The following is a 23,004-nucleotide window of genomic DNA, read 5'->3' on the forward strand; positions in this document are numbered from 1 at the left end:
GGCATCATTTCTCTAACTTATTTCACAAGGCTGTTGTGAGAGTAAAAGGAGTGTGGGAAATACAGTGTATGTCTCCTTCCTTCTTTGCAAGAAGTGTCAGATACAAATTTGTTATATACACATTAAAGTAAACAAGAAGATGAGGTCTAAAATTTCTATGCTATTGAAAGCAAGAAGGTTCAGAACTATAACTCCTGATATTTTCTAGAATAGGAATGGTTATATTGATGTGTACAAGAGGGATGGAGAGATCATCAAAATCCCTTTACAGGATGGAATATCATGCAAGACTTCTAAGTGATTTGGAAGTGGAGGAGGATAGGAATGGTGTCTGCTTGATTAAAGTAAGGGGGTGTATTACAAATTCCAGTTCTTAGGATTGTTAGGAAGCTAGGAAGAAGAGGCTAGGACTGGGAACTAGGACTGCTGAATTCTCAGAGGGTTGGAGGATGGGCTGGAAGGAAGCCAAGGATCACTTGCATTTGGAGAAAAATGAAATGCACATTTGAAAAAGTAAGAGGAAAGTTCACAGGGGGCAAATCAGAGCATACAGAAAGGATGGATGTGAATACAGGGGTACCCAGAGAAGAGAAAGCAGTTGCTGGTTTCTACAGGCCTGTGGGAGGCCAGGAATTGTATAGCAAAAGGGGGGAAAGAAATGTAGAATTCACATAAATTCCATTGCTTGCTTCCCTCAACCACCCCTACCCCCACCAGTTGGATTTTTAGCACCCAAGACCAACTGGTCAGGCGAATAGGATGGAGGAAGAGAAAACAGGCAGAAAACAGCAGGAGGGTGACAAATTCCTAGACGATGCTCCTCGGTGTTGTCTGTGGCCCTCTCCTTCCCCCACCCCTTACAGCTTAGTCAATAATTCTCAATGCTACTCACTCGTTTCTCTGATTTATTCTCTTGCCCTTAGACCTTGATGCTACCCCCAAGCTGGATAGTTTCTTCTCTGCCCTGGAACCTCCAGGCCGCCTTCTGCCACCAGGTCCAGCCCATCCTTATGGGTCAGGCCAGGCTCTCCCATCTGTTCCCCCACCAACACCACGTCTACCCCCTGGAATACGGATGAACCTGGAGAATGGTGAGCTTTGGAAACGTTTCAGTGGCATTGGCACAGAGATGATCATCACCAAGGCAGGCAGGTGAGAAACCAAATGGGAATAAGGAGGAAAATAACTTACCTTAAGCTAGACTCTGGAACCCCTTCCCTATGACATGAATCACTTCCAGAATATTTGAAGCCAGTGTTTTTGAATTTATGAAGAATGCATTTTTCTCCCCTAAAATAAAGAAACAGCATCCACTCTGTTTCATTTGAGAAGGTGAGGCACTACTCTATACAAGAACAAACTCCCTCTGAGTGTAGTGGAGTCTCCTTCCTTAGAGGTCTTTAAACAGAGGCTGGATGGCCATCTGTCGGGGATGCTTTGATTTAGATTTCTTGAATGGCAGGGGATTGGACTGGATGACCCTTCGGTCTCTTCCAATTCTATGATTCTAAAATGAGGGTAGGGGCCCTTTAAAAACATCTCTCCAGAAGACTGGGGAATCCTATGTATGGCTACTCTGAAGTACTGTATGAATGCAATGATGGTTTGTTGTTTAGATGTGACCTGACAAATTCAGACAGACTGAACCTATCTGCCACTATTATCCATGATAAGACAGAGAATGAGAGGCTTGTTGATTCCATAATATGCTTGTAAGCTTCAGAGAAACACACAGCTAGGCCACTGTAGAAAACAGGTTGCTGGACTCTCTAGTCCTTTGACCCCTAGATGTTGTTGGAGTACAACCATTAATATCACTGACAACTGACTACACTGTTTGGAAATGATGGGAGTTTGTCAGCCAATGTTTAATTCAATTTAGGTGTTTTGCCTTCTTGGAAAAATACTTTCCATGGAATACCTTACACATGTGCTATAAAGGGGATTCTAACATTCTTCCATTGCCTCAAGGAATCCAGAGTAATGTAGTTTAAGCAAAATGAGATGTGTATTGCAAAGAGCCAAATGTTTTGTTTGCCCTTGGACAGCACATGTGATGGATGTAATTCACTCATTCTGCTGTTTTATTTTCTAAAATTGTTAGGCTCAAATATGGGCCAGAGGAAAAGTTACTTCTGGGACCCAAAAGAGACAGTCTTGTTAAGAAGAAAGCATTTAATAAATATAGTGACATGCTAAAGAAATCCATAACAAGTGTCTGGAACCCTGCTCAGTTAAGGATGGCTTCAAGGTGTCATTAGATTAATTAAAAGTAACTTTGAAAGCTCTTTATTCCCTATGTTATGTTTCATAGACCAGTTCCCCACATAAGAAGAATTTTCTAGCCCATGTTTTTAATGCTTTAACTTCTCAGGCGGATGTTTCCACAGTTGAAAGTTTCAGTAACAGGACTGGATCCTGAGGCAAAGTACCTGCTGCTAGTGGATGTAGTCCCAGTAGGTGGTTCCCGTTACAAGTGGCAAGGCAAACGGTGGAAGGCCAGTGGCAAGGCTGAATTACCTCCTCCAGACCGAGTCTACATCCACCCTGACTCACCTGCATCAGGTGCCCACTGGATGCGTCAGCCTGTGTCCTTCCACCGGCTCAAGCTCACCAACAACACACTGGATCCCCATGGACATGTATGACTGGTGGGACGGGGAAAGGGTATTTTGGGAAAGCCAAATGACAATAAATAGAAAGAAATATGACTATAGAAAGGCTCTAAGATCAATATAGATATTTGTAAGAGGATACAGACAGATATATGAGAAGATTCTTTAGTCTGACAATTTTGTGAGGGACTATGGGGATGGATATAGGGTGCATTATAGAGTGGAGCCCTATGTAGTGTTTTATATACTCTCTTTAAAATAAAATAAAAATCATTCATGGCTACATTTGAAACAAACAAACTGCATTCCATAATATAAGTAGATTGCACAAACTAAGTAGATTTATGCTTACTGTTTTATTATGCATAGTTTGGCCTGTTACAGACTGCCAAAATAAAGCTGCTTCGGGTCTCTTTGGAGGTATGCTATTTAAATGATGCATGCACCCTAAGAATCCGGAAACTGCACCAAAGCTGCACCCCAGTGCTTAGGAATGGAGTGTGGCTTTAGCGCGACCTCCGGACTCTTAGGACCCATGCATCATTTAAATAGCATACCTCCAAAGAGACCCGAAGCAGCTTTATTTTGGCAGTCTGTAACAGTTTTGTCTTAAATCCAACCAGAACAGACTCACTTTATCAATGCTATCTACACAAGCATTGATTTACCATTGAGCAATGTGTGTACTCTAGTTGAGATTAGCGAACAGATGTAGGCCTTTACTTCCATCAGGCAAGGCAAGAAAGCTGTGATGCCCACTTAATCTCAATATCTAGATTACTAGAAATCTACTCAGCACATTTCAGCAACTGGTGTACAGTAGTTCACCTTTGTAGCCATAAGGACTAAAGCCTTGCTTGTCCTTTTAATGTATAAGGATATAAGCCAAGATTATCATGGCAGCAGATCCTGTAACTAACATCAACATCTGCACCTCATGCAGAAATATAGAATACATCACCCTAACCCTAAAAAGATGGATAAAGATGAGATATGGCAGGAATAAGGTTGCCAGAGTGAAAACTGAAAACTGCTCATGTATCTTTCATGACTATTTAGAAAAAGAAATTTCAGCAGGTGTTGCTTCTTACCTGGTTGCATGAAAAGCAATACCTGCTGAAATTCCACCTTCCACTCAACCTTTAAAGATACAGGAGCACTCTCCAGTTTTCAGTCTAGAAACCCTAGGCAGGAAGAATTGCATGTACAGATAAATAGATACCAAAGGTATAACTCACTTCTGCTTCTCACATCTCTTTTCAGCTAATTGTTCACTCCATGCACCGATATCAGCCACGGGTACATGTGGTTGGAGCTGGAGGGCGTCGTGGAGCAGGCGGCGGTTGTGCTTCCTTCACCTTTCCTGAGACCCAGTTTCTGACTGTCACAGCCTACCAAAATCCACAGGTGAGAGCAAAACCATCATTATAAGATTTCCTTTGAAAAAGCCCATTCTCATAGGTGGTGCTAGTGGGCACGAGGAAAGAATGATGAGGGAAAGCACCTTCCTGAGCAACAGTTTTCCCCCTCCCCTTCTCATGCTCCAAACTGATCTGCTCCTGTGGGTTGATTAAAAGGCATTTTTTACATACACCTAAGAAAACTGGATATTTCAAGCTGCAATTCTAAGTCTGCTTTTTGGTGTGATTTATTTTCAAGAATCCATAGTGCTTCCTTCAGATTTTGGGCTCTTTCTGATTGGTTTAAAGCATAGATTCTCAGAATAGTAGAATTCAAATATATAGCTGTATTAGTCTGTAGAAACAGTATGCAGAAAGATCTTATTGCACCTTTGAGACAAACTGAAAGAAAGAAGCAGCATGAGCTTTTGCAGACTTCAGTCTATTTCCTCAGATATATCTGAGGAAGTAGACTGAAGTCTACGAAAGCTCATGCTGGCAACTTCTTTATTTCAGTCTCAAAGGTGCAATAAGGGCTCTCTATATAGGTTCTCAGAATATAACTTGTGTATTATTTTTGCCTTCACCTCCACGTCCAGCCATTCCATTCTTTCTATGGGCTGTTGGTGCCTATTTCTTTAATCTGCACTAATGCTCTTTAAGTTTTACTTTTGTTTTAAACAGAGACATGGTTTGCTGACATGGTCCTATGGTTTAAAGGGCAATGTTCTCCTTTCTTAAAAAAAAGTAATTTAAGAGTTACAGGGTTATAGTGCACTGATGCACTATAGTACTATCTTAACTCAGTTAGAAGAAGAAGAGAACTTATTGTGTCAATGGCGGGATACAAACGGGCAGGGGAAGACGTCTTGGAGGTGTATTCTGCTGAATACGGAGCCTCCAGACCGCCCACCCCAGGGGCGTGGCTCAGGAGATGGGGCTTCCACATGGGGGGCAGTGAAGACGCCTCACCTGGGTCCGTTTCTGACCCGCAGTTTCCAAACCGCCGCCTCGGAGGACGCTGCAAAGAGAGAGGCAGCTTCCTCACGGGCGGCCAAAAACGGGGCTTTTTTTTTTTCCTTTGCCGGCTGGCGGATGCGCAGCTGCGCAGCTGCAGCGCTAAGCGGCGGCGGCAGAAAGCCTATGGGCACATTTAAAGTGCCCAAGCCCCTTTAAAACTTTTCCCCCCGCTCTGCCCAAGAACAATGGTGGTCTCCTGCCAGCTGGTGATCAGCTGGTGTTGGCATCCTTGTCCGCTTGCACGTTGCCAGTGTCACCAGCATCATGGATGCCTCCTCTTCTTTGGTCCCCGCGCTCCTGCTGAATCTGCAATGCACAGCCACAGCTGTCGCCGCTGCCACCGCTGTCCCCCTGCCATCCCCCATCACCTCCCTTGTACATATGTAAATATTTACAGTTTTAGGGGTTTTTATTGTTAGGTGAAAATGGCACAGGAATGTGTGTAGGGGCTCACTTTAAAGTCCAAACTTTCCAAGCAGCGCATGCGTACATGTTGCTCTAGGGTTAGGGTTAGGGTTAGGGTTAGGGTTAGGGTTAGGGTTACGAGTCTTAAAATGCGCTGCAGCTGTGCTGCAGCTTCCACACCTGCATGGCAGCTGACGCTGCAATTAAAGCCTGACTGCAAACTGCGCATGTTCCAGGACCCCGACTCATTATGCGACGCAGCAGACACGGAGCTTTTAAATGGGCAACTTAAATTAGCGGCGTAGCAATTCTGGCGTACCGGTGCAGCAGCTTACAGACGGAGCTGCGCAGCTGCGCATCAAACGGAAAAGAAGCGGAGAAAAGCAGCACCTTTTTAATGCTGCCTCTTCCCACTTGGGGCGTGCGGGGGGCGTGTTCATGGCGGCATTCAGGTAAGACCCGTCTGAAGGCTCTACCTTCATGACGTCATGAATACACCCCTTTTTGCCCGTCTGTATCCCGCCAATGTGTCTTGGAATTAAAAAGAAGTCCAGTTGAAGGTGGGAATAAAATATTGTAGCTGGTGCTGGGAACTGACAGAAAATAATCTGGGACAATAGATATGTCATTTGGATATTTAAAATATCCCCACAACTAAAGCAACAAACACCACACCACCCTATCCTATCCAAATTATATAAGAATTCAGCAGTCCTTGTTCCCATCCCTAGCACCCTTATGTCAGGAACGTAAAATGTGATCACAATGGCAGGTTAGCAATAATATTAAATTAAGCTAATTATCTTTTGAAAATCTAACATATTGTGGGATGAAGCTCAGCCACGCCTCAGAAATCCAACTTGTCCCTTTTGTGTCATGTATGTGTGCATGTGTGTATGCTCACATGCATGTGTGAAGGAGGTTCTGATGCTGCTATCCACTCACTTTTCTTCTTACTCAGATTAGCACCAGAGAGAACTGCTGCTTTCCTCCCACTTTTCTGGAGACACCATGGAATATGCACCAATTCTGAATTGCCAATATATTCCAGAACAGATACCACAATTTTTGCTACAAAAGAGCCCTTGCCCATAATGGGTCAGAGTCCCACAGTTGTATCTTCTGCCTGAACACTTATACCCCAGTTCTTATGCAACCTATCACTCCCATGTCTAGGACTGGATCATCAAAATGAAATTTCATTTCATTTTATAGCATTTGTTGTTTGTTGTTGCTCTGTGCCTTCAAGTCATTTCTGACTTATGGTGACCCCCATCATGGGGGTTTCTTGGCAAGATTTGTTCAGAGGAGGTTTACCATTGCTTTCTTCTGAGGCTCAGAGAGTGTGATTTGCCTAAGGTCACCCAGTGGTTTCATAGCCAAATGGGCAATCAAACCCTAGTCTTCAGAATCACAGCCCAGCATTCAAGCCACTATGCCACACTGGCTCTCTTTTATAGCATTTACAATACAGAAATGAAAACACAGCCTAAAAAACACCATCTAAACATTAAAATATCATAGCTTCTCTCGGTATTCCTTCACGTCCTCATTACCTCATTTTTTGCTTTTCCTGGCCATGTCTCTTTTATATCCTCATATTCAGTGGCCTCTTCCAGGAGTAAAAACATCATGATGCCCTTGAACTTTAATTCCTGTCATGTCAGGGAGTCTCTTTCCACCTTCCTCTACATCTGTAGAATTATGCAAATATAAAATTTAGTTTACCTTTGTGAGGACTAGTAGCGTTGTCCTTTCCTAGGAATGTGCCACCTCTTATTTGTCAATGAAACCAACTCCATGTTAGGCCTCTCTTTGTACCATATTCTAGCAATTTTTCACTTGCCTCGCATCCAACTGAACAGTGAAAATCCATATATGCCTTATATATTTTCCACATTACAGTTATTTCCTTCCTCAAAGATACTCTTACACTTCTAAATTACCTCAGGCCTTCTCCTCTGGTCATAACCCTTAAATACTCTTTCACCTCCGGATTAATGATATCCTTCACCTCCATATGATCCTGTAGCATGCATGTATATTATGTACCTATAAATATCCTAGTCTTCATATTTTTTTTACCATGTGTCTTTCAACTTTTTAAATATCCCTGCATGTTCCTCACCCAAATATCCTTACTCTGTTCAGTCACAAGCTGTACTTGGATCATGCAAGCCTTTTCTGTTCCATTTCTTACTCCATCCCTTCACACATTTCTGTCCTCAAATGTGTTTCTGTGCTATTTAACCATGGCAACACAAGCCTTTGTGTCCTTACCAGCCACAACAATTACAATTTAACAAAACAATTAATCTGTTCTCACATAGACTCACATTGGCTCTTTAGCTATTTAGCCACCCATATCCTTCTTCCCTTTATATAACCCTTCAAGCATTTACTTATACAGTCGTCTCTTCATATCCACGGATTCTGTAACCACGGAGTCAACCATCCATGGCTTGAATATATATATATATAGTTTAAATACTAAAAAGCAAGCCTTGATTTTGCCATTTTATATAAGGAACACCATTTTACTATGCCATTGTATATAATGCGACTTGAGCATCCACTGATTTTGGGAGGTCCTAGAACCAAACTCTAGCAGATGCCAAAGTCCCACCGTACCATTTCAACCCATCATGTCTTTTAAACTAGGAAGGGCATTAAGATTACTGTCCTTTGGATATGTACAATCCCACTCAATTTAGCTGTTTTGTCAAGGCATAATTAGTGGCAAGCATTGCTCAAGTTTAATGCAAGGACAAATCCCCAAGAGTTGATGCAACATTACTACAACAAGCCAACCCTTATAATTAAGTCCTTTCGTCAGCGGCTTAGTCTGGTGCACCAGTTACTTCTGCGATTAGGAAAAAATGCATTGTGTAATTTGTTTTTTTCGATCCAGAAGTAGCCGCAGCAAACCCACATCAGATTGTTCATTTGTATACATACACACACAAGATCTTCTATCTTGGTTCCAACCAGTATCAGCGAGGGTTGAAAGAAAGGTGCTCAAGAATAGAGAATTTAAGATCTCCACCCTGTAATCTAAGGAAAAATTGTTTTTTCATAGGCACCAAGACTATTCCACTCCTTTGGGGCTACATAAGTTAATGTTGCTAGGTGACAGGGCAGGGAAGAAGAGATAAATAATACGGGCTAGAAGGCAAAAATATAGTATGAGTGTATTTCTTGTCATGGCAATACAGGCATTGTCAAAATGTTCAGGGCAGGGCAGGCTTTCAAGGTTCAAAAACACACTGCAGGAATAATACAGTTTGAGACCGCTTTAACTGCCCTGGCTCAGTGCTAGGGAATATTGTTGCTTTTCATGTGCCTTTGAGTTGATTCCAACTTAAAGCAACTGTATCATAATGTAGAATTCAGAGACATAGCCATGTTAGTCTGGAATATCAGTATGCAAATAGATCTTTAGCATCTTTGAGACTAACTGAGAAGTTTATCACACGGGGGACAACTGGAAGTATAAACAGTGATTAACCCATGATAATATTGCAGTTGGTTTTCACACAACGTCATGTTCGAAGTGCTATTATGCTGTGAATAACCTGTGATAATCCTGCAATTGCACTAATGGTTTTCACACGACAACAAGATGAAACGTGATTAAAGTGCCATTATCCCGTGAATAACCAGGCAAGAAACAATAGCAAATCATTCACAGTATTTCCCTGTGAATGACTTTGCTGTTTATAGCCTGGTTATTCCCTGATTATTCATGAGATAATGGTTCTTGTGGTAATCTCATTTTAATTGCATTTTAATATCAATTGCATGGTTTGCAAAGATTAATTACTGTTTAAATTCCTAATTTCCACCCGTGTGATAAACACCTGAGTGACAGAAGTTGTAGCATAACCTTTTGTAGACTTGGTCTATTTACTCAGATGCTATGCCCAGGAAGGAACACCAGTTCATTTCATGCACCTGAGGAAGTAAACCAAGTGTACAAAAGGTTATGCTACAATTTCTTTTGCACAGTTAGTCTCCAAGGTACTACAACATCCCTTTGTATAATTTTTTTTGGGCAAATTTATTCAAAACAGATTTGCCACTGCAATACAGCTGTATGTATTTTGGACCTGAATACAACCCCCCTCCTCAAAAAATTAAGATTCCACAAACTTAATAAGTTGTATGCAAATATGTTTGCATTATTCTATTTGTGACCATTTTTAGTACAGAAACTGGGAAGATAGATATTCAGGCAATTGAATAAATGCCTGTTTGTGCACACTTGAAAGACAAAACTCATAAAACTACAGTAATTCTATCTGTGCAATTTTTAATTTTAATTTTTATTTATTAGCGTTTTATTACAAGCTACTTTAAAAACATAGAATACAACTTGTCCTATTAATACATATATCTGCATTAATATCAGACATTTTTGCTCATACACTAAAAATAACTTCCTAATGTTTGTAATTTCCCAGATGTCTTTTGTTCTAATTTGGTTATCTATGTACCTCATTTATCTCATTATAGAATAATTCCTACATAGGACCTTTCCCGCATTGTTTCTCAAATGTTTTCATGTCTATACAGTTAAACACTTTTTCTAAATTAAACAAAAGAAACAATCTCTATCCATATTTGGTTTTTCTTAAATTTTGCTTTCTCTTATATTTCTTTGCTAGATTTTATATTTTGCTTTCTGTGCATTTTAACCCCTAACACTTTCCTCTTCCTCATTCAGATCACCCAAATGAAGATAGAGAGCAATCCTTTTGCAAAAGGATTTCGGGAGAATGGCATGAACAGCAAAAGGTAGGAAGAGGTCAATACCACAGGGGAACTTATTGTAGTTTCCACCTTGGGTGGTATCAAACTGTCTCTTTCCAGTATTGGCTAGTCGGAACAATAATAAGTTACAAGGGGGTGGCAAATCACAAACAGACGAAGTTAAACTCACTAGAAAAATAAAGCTTAGAGAAACATGTGAAACTAGTGAGCAGACTGAGCTTCCACAGTTGTTTACCAACTTTCAACATAGTCCTTATTACAAAATACAGGGAGCGTGAGGCACGAATCAAGAGGAAGATGAAAGCAAATGAATGTGAGGCCAACGTGGGAGAAAATGGTAAAAGCACATACCTTTTATTTTGTAATTTAACCTCTCATTCCATCTGCTCTCCTTCATTCATCCAAAAGAAATGAAATTCCTTTGCAAACATAATTGAATATACTGAAGATTACTTATTGGAACTCTGTGGAGTATCTCAACATTACTATTTCTGGGTATCTACTCACAGCTTTATGGAATTCTCTCTTTCATTTTAAAGTCACCCGAAACATACAAACAATGCTCTTGTTTCCTTTGACTTCTTTACCACTATTGTGCCTTCTACATATATTCCCATTAGTCTTTCCCAAGTCCTACAACACCATTTCATAATATTTCAGAGGCTATGTTTGCTTCATTCTAGTCACATTCCACTGTACCCTCATCATATAACGCTACTAAAGGGCTGTTACCCTGGGAAAGGTCACAATTGCATATACTGAAATCTCCTTTTATTTCAAACAACATACTGGAGAAGCCATTAGTGTGGATTTTTTAAAAGCTGTGTACTCTACCAGAGGGTCATTCCCATATGCTCCACATTTTTCATACCAATTGCTGGACTCATAAACTTCCCACATGTAGTTGTTTTGTCCCCCTTTCCAGTTCTGACCTTCTGTCTTCTCTCCTTTCCCACCTAGAAAGCAAGAAAGGCCCTTGTGATTCCACTCTGACAGAGGAGACATCTCTGGACTCACAGCCCCCGCCTGGGCTTTCACAACCCTCCTGCTCCTTTTACCCCCCTGCAGGGACCAATCCCAGTGGCGCTGAGGCTTATGTGCAACATCCAGCTGCATTCCATGGTTTACGAGGGGCATCATCACCCTACAGCAGGTGAGCATAGAATTAACTAGCTGCTTCCCCCCACATACACACAAATTTCCAGTCAATCAGTAGGCCAGCCAATATACCTATTGGTAACCTTCTACTGTACCTTCATAAAATGGACTTGCACATTGAGCCCTTGGTATCCACTGGGGTTTGGTTCAGAACCTCATATGGATGTCAAAATCAATGGATGCTCAATTCCCATTAAATATAATGGTGCAATAAAATGGTGTCCCATACATAAACGTATAAAATCAAAGCTTGCTTGTTGGAATTTATATATTTGTTGAACATTTCCAAGCCATGGATGGTTGAATCCTTGGATAAGGAGTCTGTGAACACGGAGGGTTGACTGTAGTATCCCTTCTGGACTGAGATGGTGTTTCTTTTGATGGCTAAAGAAACCAGTCCTAGGGTGAAAACAGGCATCATATTCTCACTGCGTTTCATACAAACTTATATTTTTATCACCAAGCCAGATTCTGAAGATATCAGTTCTCCAGGTTTTCAAGAACAAAAATCACACACAAATAGATGCTAAAAGACTCTTTATTTGCAGATTTGCTTCAATTTCTTGTCACACCTAATGTATTAAAAGTAAGAAAATGTTTGCCAGAAGAAACTAAAACAACTCAGAAAGTATAATTCAGACAGCTTAAACCTTCTCTTCGTACTGTTATACATAATAAAAATGGTATTATCCGCAGTGATAACTTTCTGTTCCATTTAAAAACACTTGCCCACTTTCCAAATTATGTTTTGTGGGGGTATTCTATCTGGCAAAGGTTATAGTATAATTTAATATTAGGTATGACAAGGAATCTGGAACACATCTGCAATTAAGTTTTAGTATCTTTTGAAATTAACTTTGTGTAGTGCCAGCTGCCCTTCTGGAATACAGTGTGTTACTGGCTAACACAGGCAATGTTACCAGATCTTTTCTTCCTCTCCCATTTTAAAATAAATTTTAAAATGCATCTGCCCACCTTGGGTGCAAAGCAAGGTGTCAGAGGGCTAACGAATCCAGCATTTAGCATACTGATACATTTGGAGAGCAAGTTGAAAACCCAGAGATCCTTCACAGATGAAAAACTCATTATGATACACACTAAAATGTACACATATACGGCCCTAGAATAGTGGGAAGTGTCACAAAGAAGTCATCTGTAGTCTTTAGAGATTGTTTGCCTTCTTTCACTCATAGTCCACAAATAAAAGGACAATGCTATTATTTCCCAACTGTATGTGCTAGTCTAGCATCTCAAGACAAATGTTCCAGTTATGCACAAGACAGTTTCCACTTCTGTGATACAAGTGCCATCTTTTAAATTACTTTTGCAAGTTCTTCTGCATCATCACACTGGGCAATTCCCAAATCAGTTAACGGCTAGCTATCTTACCCAGTCCATGATCCTTTAACCTGTTTGAACAGCTTGTATCCTATTAATGCATCCAGGCCTCCATTTGAGTACTGCAAAGATATCTTGATAGATTTACAGCTGTTCCTGCCAAAGCTATTCTGCTCTGAAGTCAGATTAGCCATGTATAGTTTACTCCAACCATGACATCACACACAAGTGTGTCATTTATTTTCAATTGAATTAAAAAAAACAAGAATGAATAGATGTATGCAAGATGGGCCATTGTGGTTGGAGAATTAGGGGAACTATAGTCTAAGAAGCCTCCCCCACCCAAGCACTGATTTTACACATGCAGAATCTGTCATGAGGAAACTAGACCAAATATACTGAAAAACTGGGACTGACGCTGACAGCACAGTTGTGTATACAAACTCAAGAGGGTAGGAATGTCCAGCTATCAATGCAAAGTTCTGTTTTGAGTGTCTGATTTACCCTATCTTTTTCCGCAGCCCAAGCCAAGAAATGGCAGCTCCTCCATCTTCTCCCACTGCCAAATCACCTCCTGAGCAATCGGATTTCAGAGCAATGCTTCCAAGTTGGAATGGCTTAGATATTATTCCTTTTCTCGGAGGGACAGAGCCACCAGATGCCTCCTCTTTCCCTCCTTTCAAATTCAGCTTCACACCCTACCCACCACCCCCTCGTGTCTATGGCCCTGCTTCTGGCTATCCTGGCTCACAGCCACCCATGCTTTAACTCTTCTTCCTTCACAAAAACCTGGAACCCTGTCTTCCAGGTATTGATTGTAATGTTTCATGGTGTTTTCCTCTTTCTTTATTATTGTTCATATTGTTCCAGGTAGAGGTAAACTTGTTTGTGTCTTGCTTTATCTTATAATTAAATCTCTGTTAGCCTATATCATTCTGTACATTTATTTCTCCTCCTCTATTATAGATGTAAGGAAGTTAGAGCACTAAAGTGCCAACCTAAATTTCTGCTTCAGTTTCTTCCTCTATAAGAGAAAAAAATTACTTAAAAGCTTGGTGGGTTTCAGTTAAACTTTAAAAAGCTTCAGTAATCACTTTTAGGAATGATAAAAACCAGTGGTTTTAAAAAGTTTTTCTAATTGAATTGGATTACGTAAATCAGATTTCAATTTTTTTCTTAGCAATTATTATACAACTTCTAATTATATGTCATAGTTATGTTAAGCAAAGTTTATAGCGATAGGAGATAACATGATCAGTCCTACTATGCAGAAGGTATACATGAACTGCAAACACATACTTTCTCTCTAACAAGGCCTGGACTCTCTAAATCTCTAAAGAAGGAGTAGAAGTCTTGATATAAACTGAAAAACTGAACATTCCTCTCAAAACAATCAAAAATTAGTTGTTGTGTACCTCCATTCTAGTGCATCTCTGAATAGTAAGGTTACAGTAAATAATAATACACAAAATGATTAAATAGAATTAAATTCAGTCTTTCAGAAGCAATTTCTATTATGATTTTAAAACAAATTGACCCTGATGATTTTACATTTTACCAAAATAACTCATAGTTGGTGCTTTCCATTATCTTTACAGAACACATTATTTTGTATTAGAAGCACTGATGCTGGTGGTTATGTGTGGTAGCAACCACTTCCCTGAAATAAAAAGTTTAAAGTGTGGCAGGATTATGAGATAATACTGTATTTTAGATGCCAAGTTTCACAGTAAGACACTGATTCCATGACTGAAGGCCAAAGATTTCCTACAGAAGTCTAGAGAAAATAAAACTTTTCTTTTCACTGAATATATGGGAGCGAAGACATCTGCAGGAACCTAGTTGGGTATGAATTCCACAAGAAATTAGAAGAGTGCAGAGGAACATATATGTACATGAGAATAGATATTTCTGTAGCACTCAAAACACTAAGAAACCACATAGCAAGAGAAATATGCAATACAAAATGTATCTTTTTTCTGAGTTTTATTAGAATTTTTTATCTAAAATTGTAAATAGGAAAAAAACCAAAATAAAACAAAATAAAATTAGAGCAAGAGACATATCAGAGCTGAGAGGGAAAAGCCCCTCCTAGACATAGGGAAAGTGGAAGGAAGTCCCCCCTCCCCTTTCAATTGTAAAATATCTGGATTGAATATTCCTTTCTTAAGGACAGACAGAAGAGAGGAGGGACATTTGAACCTGGGGTTGGATGGGATTTGGATACACCATCCCCACAGGGGGCTAGATATCAATAGGAGAAAACATAGAGAATGTATCTTATTGGTCAAATTGATTTGTGTGATATGGTCCCAGTCTCCCCAATTCAGAGAGAAGGGGGCAGGAAGGAGGAAAACCAGTATACAGATCTGCCAATAAAATATTTAATAAATTCACCAGAATTGAATGAATTCTATAGAACATTTGGAACATCCAATAATCTGAAGGACTACCAGTTTTTGAAAGATCAGGACTTTCTAGTACTGTAAACTGGGAAACAGTCAAATATTCTACTGGCAAAAAAAAAAAAAAAAGAACTTTGAAGAGAAAAGTGGTAATGAGAGGTGGCGGCACACAAAAGAACCACTTCCTAATCTAGATCACTCTACACCATGTATTTTAAATCAAAGTGCCAAGAAACCAGTATGTCAGGTCTTCCAGCAACCAGACACAGCAAGGTTTGAAGCACTTTTTGTTCTCTGCTTAAGAGTTATGGAATGGCACCAAAACCATAGCATTCCGAGGCCAGCTGACCAGAAAAGAATAAACCAAGAGGCACCTCACTGTTACAGAATTAGAGAAATAATCCTAAAATTCGGTGCTCCAAACAGCTTTAGATATGCTTTGGCCACTGGTTCCTCTTTATTTCCAAGTCCAGTTCCATCAGATACATTCTCTACTAATAATTTCCAGTCCTTCTAAAGAGTAGAGAAGCACTGCAGATGAGTGAGAGAGCTGGGCAAGGAAGCTGTCAGCCACTCCTCCACAAAACCCTGAAGATCTACAGATCTACTCCCCATTTCTGGTCTGAATTTTCTTTTTCCACGGAGTGATCTGAGAGCAAGAGTTTTCAGGTTTTTCCAATGACCAAAAGTCCCAAGCAGCATTTTAGGTGGACAATACAAATCCTGAAAAGACCATAATGGGACTGGCATGGATTCAGTAGTGAGGAAAAATATGCCCATTTCAGCCTAAGGGGTCCAGAACTGAGGATTTATTGGGCAATGGGGAGGAGAGAGGGAGGGGAGAAGAGACCTGAACCCCGCCAAAACTTGAAAGAGGGGCTGCCCACCCCAGCCAAGAGAGAAAACAGAAGCCGCACAGGGGGAGATGGGAGAAGCATTCACAGGAAGTAGTCCGCAACAGGTTTCTTAGATGGGATCCCTCGAGTTTCTTGAGGGGCTGCTTCAAAGATGATAAATTCCTTTTGAAGGTGTTCATCCAGCTCCAAGATGGCTGCCACATTCCCACATCTACATGTGAAGCAGAGAAAACAGATAAAAACAAGATGTTACCATTTTTATCACTGCCACATCTCTGGGTAACCAGATCAGCCTAAAAGCTACCTGATCCCCTGTGATTCTTTCTATACTGAAACTAAGTTGAATTAAGAATGTAGCTCAAGGCAGGTAAAACTCATTCACTATTCCTACATCCATCTCTAGTGTCTCCTCACCGGTAGCAGTAGTTGGGAGCAGACCACACAGTAAGAACTGTCTCATTGAAGTGCCATTTGTAACCCTCCATGACCAGCTGATGTGCCCTGCAAATCATGTCGATATCATTTGCTGCGTTGAATTGTGCCACCACATCACTGCCGAATAAATAGCCAGCACCTCGAGGGCTCACACCCCAACCTGTAGTGTCTGCAGATACAAAAGAGCAGAGTTTATGACAAAAGAAAATCAACTGCCAAGCATGCTCAATGGAAGGTAATGTCTGCACTTCCCAAGCTTGCAAATCAAAGCTCCTCAGCAGTCATCAAGAAGGAATGAATTGTAAAAGTTACACCAACAGGATTCTGTGATAAGTCTAAACATAACTGGAGGATGGAAGAAAGAAGGTGGTGGGAGAAGGGACATAGAACACCTGGTTGCTTTTAGTAGAAGACCCAGAATAGGATTTTTTATTTGTATCAGTGATGAAGCACAGGGCCTATAAATGTCAGATGGTCCTCTGTGCCACAGTAACAAAGGCCCCATCAAGGCCCTTACAAGAGAGAGGACTGAAAATCCAGAACATATTTATTAGGTAACTACCACAAAATAATCAGAACTGCATTATATCCTTGGTGGGTTACAGACCGCCCATTTGGGGTGGGGTCTGCACCCGCCCCTTTCCCCGGTGTATCGGGGCCTCAGCGGCTAGAGCGGCAGCTGCTGAGGCCCCGATCCGCCGCTTTCCGGGCTGTGGGGAAGTGGCAAAAGGCCGCTGCCATTTTGTGCACGCAGAGCGTGCGCTAGGGTTAGGGGGGTGCGGAAGCACCGCCTCTTCCTAACCCTAGTACGCGCTCTACGCGTACTATATGGCCCGTCTGTAACAGGCCCTTGTGATCTTTTTCCAGTATTGAACAAACAATTCTCACACTAGATTCAAATAGATAAAGATATCTGTGCAACAGCCACTGTTCCTTAAGGCTCAAATTCTGCATTACAATTAAAGACATCACACATGTCCATTATATTTTAGTCATAACACATATACTGTAAGTTTATTATACTTTTCCTGGAAAAAAAACCCTGTAACTGCCTTAACACCACCACACCCTATACCCAGATTTTATACACATATGTACACTGTCCTAAGTCATACCTTCTGGGTCAGACCAGAGAAGATCACACATGGGACCATCATGAGGCACCTCCTGTTTGCGGTCTATCGTTCGGATCTGATCCAGTGTTTGAATGGATGGGGACAAACCACCATGGACACAGAAAATCTGAAACAGAAAAAGCTGCATATGAAAGACAACCAGCACCTCAGACCAGACCACTGTTCCTTCCTTACCCATCACAACACATTGATATTGTTATTTTTTTAGTAATTTACTTAATTTAATCCCTGAACTAAATTCCATCTTCACTTCATAAAGCACTACACACCAGACACACTGGTCAGGCTACATAAGTATTGTCCCACCTGTACTCACCTTGCCATCAATGATAGCAGAGAGGCTGAGGTAGTCAAATATCTCAGTGCAGTAGCGCCACACAGTGACGGAGCCATATTTCCTCAGGCACTCATCATAAAACCCATATACCTGGGTGATTTGTCTGCTCTCGTGGTTGCCACGGATCAGGGTGATTCGGTCAGGGTAGCGGACCTGTAAGGAGAAAAGAATCAAGCAAAGTTTAGCTTTGAGTATGAAATTTTAAAACCAGAGCTTGGAAACTCCTAGGAGTTTCAGTCTAAAAATGCAATTCTCCAAGCTCCAATACAGAATCATAGAGCTGAAAGAGATCACAAGGGCCATCCAGTCCAATCCCCTGCCATGCAAGAATACACAATAAAAGCACTCCCGACAGATGGCCATCCAGCCTGTTTAAAACCTCCAAAGACTCCACCACACTCCAAGGAAGCATATTCCATTGTCGAACAGCTCTTACCATCAGAAAGTTCTTCCTAACATTTAGGTAGAATCTCTTTTCCTGTAGTTTGAATCTACTGCTCCATGTCCTAATCACTGGAGCAGCCAAAACAAAACAAAACAAAACACACCTCCATCTTCAATATGGCACCCTTTCAAATATTTAAACGTAGCTATCATGTCACCTTTTAACCTTCTCTTTCCCAGGCTAAACATACCCAGCTCTCAGCCGCTCCTCACAAGTCATAGTTTCCAGACCTTTCACCATTTTGGTTACCCTCCTCTGGACATGTTCCAGCTTGTCAACAGCCTTCTTAAATTGTGGTGCCCAGAACTAGACACAGTATTCCAGGTGAGGTCTGACCAAACAGAATACAGTGGTAGTATTACTTCCTTCAATCAAGACACTATATTTAAATCCCATGACATCTGCGAGAGGCATGCACATATATTGGAAGAGGTAAGAAAGTTAAATTTTAGGTTCTTAATCAGAGGGGTTCCTAACCTTGAGCGCTAGCAGTAGCAAGAATGTTTCAACACTGTAGAAGCCACGGTCAACAAAGTCTCCCATGAAGAGATAGTTGGTCTCAGGCACATCACCTCCCACCTGTAGTAGGAAGACAAAGGACACAAAGTAATCACCTGTGAAAGTTACAGAGGGGCACTATGGAATTGGGTGGTAGTAGTACTCACCCTGAAAAGCTCTTTAAGGTCATAAAACTGGCCATGGATATCCCCACAAACCTGGAAAGAAAAATGCAGCAGAGATGGGAAGAAATAAAAGCACTCACACAACTACTGTTATTTCAGTCCCAAAATACCACTTGACATCCCAAGCAAACTCTGACTTACTGTTACTGGGGAATCTACTCTCTGGACATTGCTTTCTTCCACCAAAATCTCTCTGTTGGGGGAAAAAAAGATACATTGCACTCAGCTACTTCTCACCTGGAAGTCTGATAGCCAATAAATAAATACTTTTCTCAAAAAAAAAAAAATGTCCGCAAGAGCTCACCTGGCCTTGGCGCAGAGGGCTTTGACCTCACTCTCCTTAATAAGTTCACAGCGCCGCAGTTGTTCAATCTGACGGTCAAGGTCACTGATTTCGGCCATCTTGCCCCCTATAGAATTTATGTAATTACGTTTTAAAAACATTCTTTAGCTGCCTTTCATAAAAAGATTCCAAGGTAAAAGCCTATACTAAAAACCTAAACAAATAATAAAGATATACAACTATAATACAAGTAAAAGACACCTCCAAATAATCTCTCCATCAGGCTGAGATAAACCCCAAATGACAGTCTTATGTCTTGAATTCAGTATTACCTGATCACTCTGAAGAAACAAAAGGAATATCAAAAGAGGCAAGCCTGATGCTCAATGCCAACATCCCTTTATACAAGGGATGGAGAATGTGTGCCCCTTCAAATTGTACCAGCTTAAAACGTTGTATCCCTGGGTTGCTGTTCACTGCCCTTGAGCTGACCCCGACTCATGTCAACCCTGTGGATAGACATCTCCAACCCTCCCTATCTTCCACTGCTCTGCTTAGGTCCTGCAAAACCTTGCTTGTGACCTCCCTGACTGAGTCTAGCCACCTGACATGTGATCTTCCTCCTTTTTTACTAGCCTTTACCTTTCCCAGCATTGTTGTCTTTTCCAATGAGTTGTGCCTTCTCATGATGTGGCCAAAGTACGACAGCCTCAATTCCAACATCTTAGCCTCCAGGGAGAATTCAGGCTTGATCTGTTTAAGGATTCATTTGTGTGTCTTTTTGGCCATCCATGTTATCCTCAGCACTCTTCTCCAGCACTACAGCTCAAATGAGTTGCTTTTCTTCCCATCTGTGCTCTTTACTGTCCAGCTCTCACATCTCTACATTTGGAATCCCCCTTTACATCTATGTGTCGACATCATGCCCCCACAACATAGCACATGAGTTAAAATATTTTGTATATTTGGTGTGCATATTTTTATTCACACATTCATGTATACAGTCATCCCTCCATATTTGCGGATTTGATATTTGCGGATTTGATTATTCACGGATTTCATTAATATGTTCTCTCTAGGACTGTCTGGGTCCTCCAGTGCAACTCTATGGTCAACTTTAACTAAAAGTTGCACTGAAAGACCATTTGTAGCTACTCCAGTGCCATTGTATGGTCAGTGTATGTTGAACATTGACCACAGAGTTGCACTGGAGGACCTAGAGATTCCTAGAGAGGTGTCCTCTCAAGTAAAAACAGTGTTTTTGTTATTTGCGGTTTTTCCATATTCACGGGGGTCTTGTTCCCCTAACCCTAGTGAATATGGAGGGACAACTGTATTAACATTTTATAAGGAAACAGCACTGTTCAAATTGGAACAGTTTTAATTAAGAAAATTCAATATTTAACTCAATACATGTGTAAGTTTTGCACATTAAAAAGTTTAGGAAAAGGAGGAGGGATCAGGGCCTCCAAGTTCCTTGAGCAACTCTTGTGCCCTCCCCAAGGATCTGCCCCAGCATCTGAGAACCATTGAACTAAATTGTAACTCCCATCACCATTGGCTGTATTTTCTAGGAGCAATGGGAATTGCATCCCTGGAACATCTGGAGGGCCTCACATTCCCCATTCCATCCAGGAATCCAGGCCTCGACTCCAGCTTATCTCCTTTGCCTAACAACATGTATGAAAAGGGATCTTGTAGCACCTTTGAGACTAACTGAAAGAAAGAAGTTGGCAGCATGAGCTTTTATAAACTTGAGCCTCTGTATACTGATCATCCAGACTAACACAGCTATGTCTTTGAATTCTAGTAACGTGATGAAATCTAACAGAAAGAATGAGGAAGAAATAAGGGTGGAGAAAGACAGACAGATAAGGTCAAGCCAAAAATGAGAGAGGTAATGACCAATTCCCTCCCATTACCAAAACAACACCCCAGTCTCCTTCACACACACACCCCACTATTCTAACCAGTACCAATTTTAGCATCTAATCCAAGCCTCCTTCCTTCTATGAGCGCTACCACCAGTTCCCTCAATGCATCCACCAGATCCCCTTAACCCAGCGTTCCCAGAGAAGCAAATTCCGGACACAAATGGGTTTCGTAGCACCTTTGAGACTAAACGAAAGAAAGAAGCTGGTAGCATGAGCTTTCGTAGTAATAGAAATGAAGGCACACACCACAACGAAGTCATGCTCAAAATGGCAGGACATTTTGGAAAATTCATCTATATGAAGTATTGCATGTAAAATAAGTAAATAACAAATATAATAAAGGTGGCCCAGAAAACCCCATCATAGGGTCGCCCATGAGTCGGGAATGACTTGAAAGAACACATCACAATGAAGTCATGCTCAAACTGGGAGGACATTCTGGGAATTCCTCCATATGAAATAGTCTATATAACATAAGTAAATAATAAACATAATAAAGTTGGTCCAGAAACCCCCATGATAAAGTCGGAAATGACTCGAAGAACACACACAAACAGATTGAATTCAAAGATATATAGCCATGTTAGTCTGTGGAATCAGTATGGAGAGACATATCTTGCAGCGCCTTTGAGACTCATTGAAAGAAAGAAATCGGCAGCATGAGCTTTCAGAGACTTCAGTCTACTTCCTCAGATGCATGTAACACAGTCCAACGCTCAAACTACTAAGCCACGATGCTCCTCTAAGCCTATTTGTATCTGAATTCAAAGACAGAGCTGTGTTCGTTTGGAAAACCAGTCTGCCAGTATATCTTGTAGCACTGACTGAAACAAAAGCTGGCAACATGAACTTTCATGGAGTTGAGCCTATTTCTTTGAACAAACATGCACCTGAGGAAGTGGACTCCGATGGCCCTAAGGCAACCTAGCATGAGGTTTTCCTGCATCTAATGCACCTGAGGAACATATCATTATTAGTATACACACAAACAAGCTTCTTGATCTAAGAAGGCATAGGACCTCAAATACATAGCAATCCAATGGGGCTTATGTGCTCCTGCCCCCTTAACTCCAAGCTAAAGCTGGACTATCTGGAGAAGTCTAAAAGGCTACCAGCCTCTCAAACACTAGGGCTGCATCCACACTGGGGAAATAATCCGGTTTGGCACCACTTTAATTCTTTGTCTGACTCTTTACTATGGAATTCTGGGAGTTGGAGTTTGTTGTGGGGCCCAGAGCGGAGCTCTGCTCCGCTCTGGGCCCACAACAAACTCCAACTCCCAGAATTCCATAGCCTTGAGCCAGACACAGAGTTAAAGTGGTGCCAAACCGGACTATTTCCCCAGTGTGGATGTAACCCTAACAATCTATACTGGACTAAGGCTTTTCGGGCCTCTAGCAAGGCCCACAGCCCCCTCCTCACAATAGCCGCCCATTCCTCTTCCGTTTGGACCCCGATGAGGAGGAGGAGGAGGCCCACCGCTTCTCCTCTCTCTCCCCTCAAGGCTCCTCCATAGACCCCTCGTGTCCCCCGCCATTCCTCCTCTGTCTCCATAGCAACCAACCCCTCAACTCGAGGGGGCGAAAGAGGCGAGGCGCATGCGCACCAAGGCCTCCCCTGGCCGCCTACCTGGGGTCCCTTAGAGAGGCAGAGGCGGCTCCGCGGCTCCCTCCGGCTCCCGGGCCCGGCCCTTCCCCCTCTCCCTCCTTCGCTCGCTCCCTCTCTCTGCTTCCGGCTCTCCGCTCACTAGACGTCACTTCCGCTTTCCTCTTCAACCAAA

The 23,004-nt window shown here is 41.6% G+C and overlaps 2 protein-coding genes across 4 annotated transcripts; one reads left to right on the forward strand and one right to left on the reverse strand.

The window, feature by feature from the left end:
- The first annotated feature begins 1,069 nt into the window (after window positions 1-1,069).
- Window positions 1,070-13,477, forward strand: TBX6 (T-box transcription factor 6). Its single transcript, XM_089480815.1, has 7 exons — window positions 1,070-1,152; window positions 2,375-2,642; window positions 3,879-4,022; window positions 10,167-10,237; window positions 10,483-10,550; window positions 11,174-11,366; window positions 13,231-13,477. Exons 1-7 carry the CDS (start codon window positions 1,076-1,078, stop codon window positions 13,475-13,477), a joined length of 1,068 nt encoding a protein of 355 aa, XP_089336941.1. The 5' UTR covers window positions 1,070-1,075.
- A 1,201-nt stretch (window positions 13,478-14,678) lies between these two features.
- PPP4C (protein phosphatase 4 catalytic subunit) lies at window positions 14,679-23,004 on the reverse strand. 3 transcript variants are annotated; one of them, XM_089479955.1, is made up of 9 exons: window positions 22,854-23,004; window positions 19,312-19,417; window positions 19,149-19,200; window positions 18,990-19,040; window positions 18,802-18,903; window positions 17,859-18,032; window positions 17,522-17,648; window positions 16,386-16,575; window positions 14,679-16,182 (listed from the first exon to the last, which is right to left on the reverse strand). In XM_089479955.1, exons 2-9 carry the CDS (start codon window positions 19,407-19,409, stop codon window positions 16,053-16,055), a joined length of 924 nt encoding a protein of 307 aa, XP_089336081.1. In that variant the 5' UTR covers window positions 19,410-19,417; window positions 22,854-23,004; the 3' UTR covers window positions 14,679-16,052. The 3 variants fall into 3 exon arrangements, with proteins under 3 accessions (XP_089336081.1, XP_089336080.1, XP_089336082.1); XM_089479954.1 differs by lacking the exon at window positions 22,854-23,004 and adding an exon at window positions 22,704-22,840; XM_089479956.1 differs by lacking the exon at window positions 22,854-23,004 and adding an exon at window positions 19,933-20,692.

Source organism: Sceloporus occidentalis, unplaced genomic scaffold (assembly GCF_023333645.1).
Source record: "Sceloporus occidentalis isolate IW3139 unplaced genomic scaffold, rSceOcc1.0.p SCAF_14, whole genome shotgun sequence".
Lineage (NCBI taxonomy): Eukaryota > Metazoa > Chordata > Lepidosauria > Squamata > Phrynosomatidae > Sceloporus > Sceloporus occidentalis.

Coding starts and splice junctions, on each gene's coding strand:
- TBX6 (XM_089480815.1), top strand. CDS start 1,076: ATGAACCTGGAGAATGGTGAGCTTTGGAAACGTTTCAGTGGCATTGGC. Junction 2,643..3,878: donor CACTGGATCCCCATGGACAT/GTATGACTGGTG, acceptor ATCTCTTTTCAG/CTAATTGTTCACTCCATGCA. Junction 11,367..13,230: donor GCATCATCACCCTACAGCAG/GTGAGCATAGAA, acceptor CTTTTTCCGCAG/CCCAAGCCAAGAAATGGCAG.
- PPP4C (XM_089479954.1), bottom strand. CDS start 22,761: ATGGCGGGGGACACGAGGGGTCTATGGAGGAGCCTTGAGGGGAGAGAG. Junction 19,041..19,148: donor GAGTAGATTCCCCAGTAACA/GTAAGTCAGAGT, acceptor TTTTCTTTCCAG/GTTTGTGGGGATATCCATGG. Junction 16,576..17,521: donor TCTCTGGTCTGACCCAGAAG/GTATGACTTAGG, acceptor TTGTATCTGCAG/ACACTACAGGTTGGGGTGTG.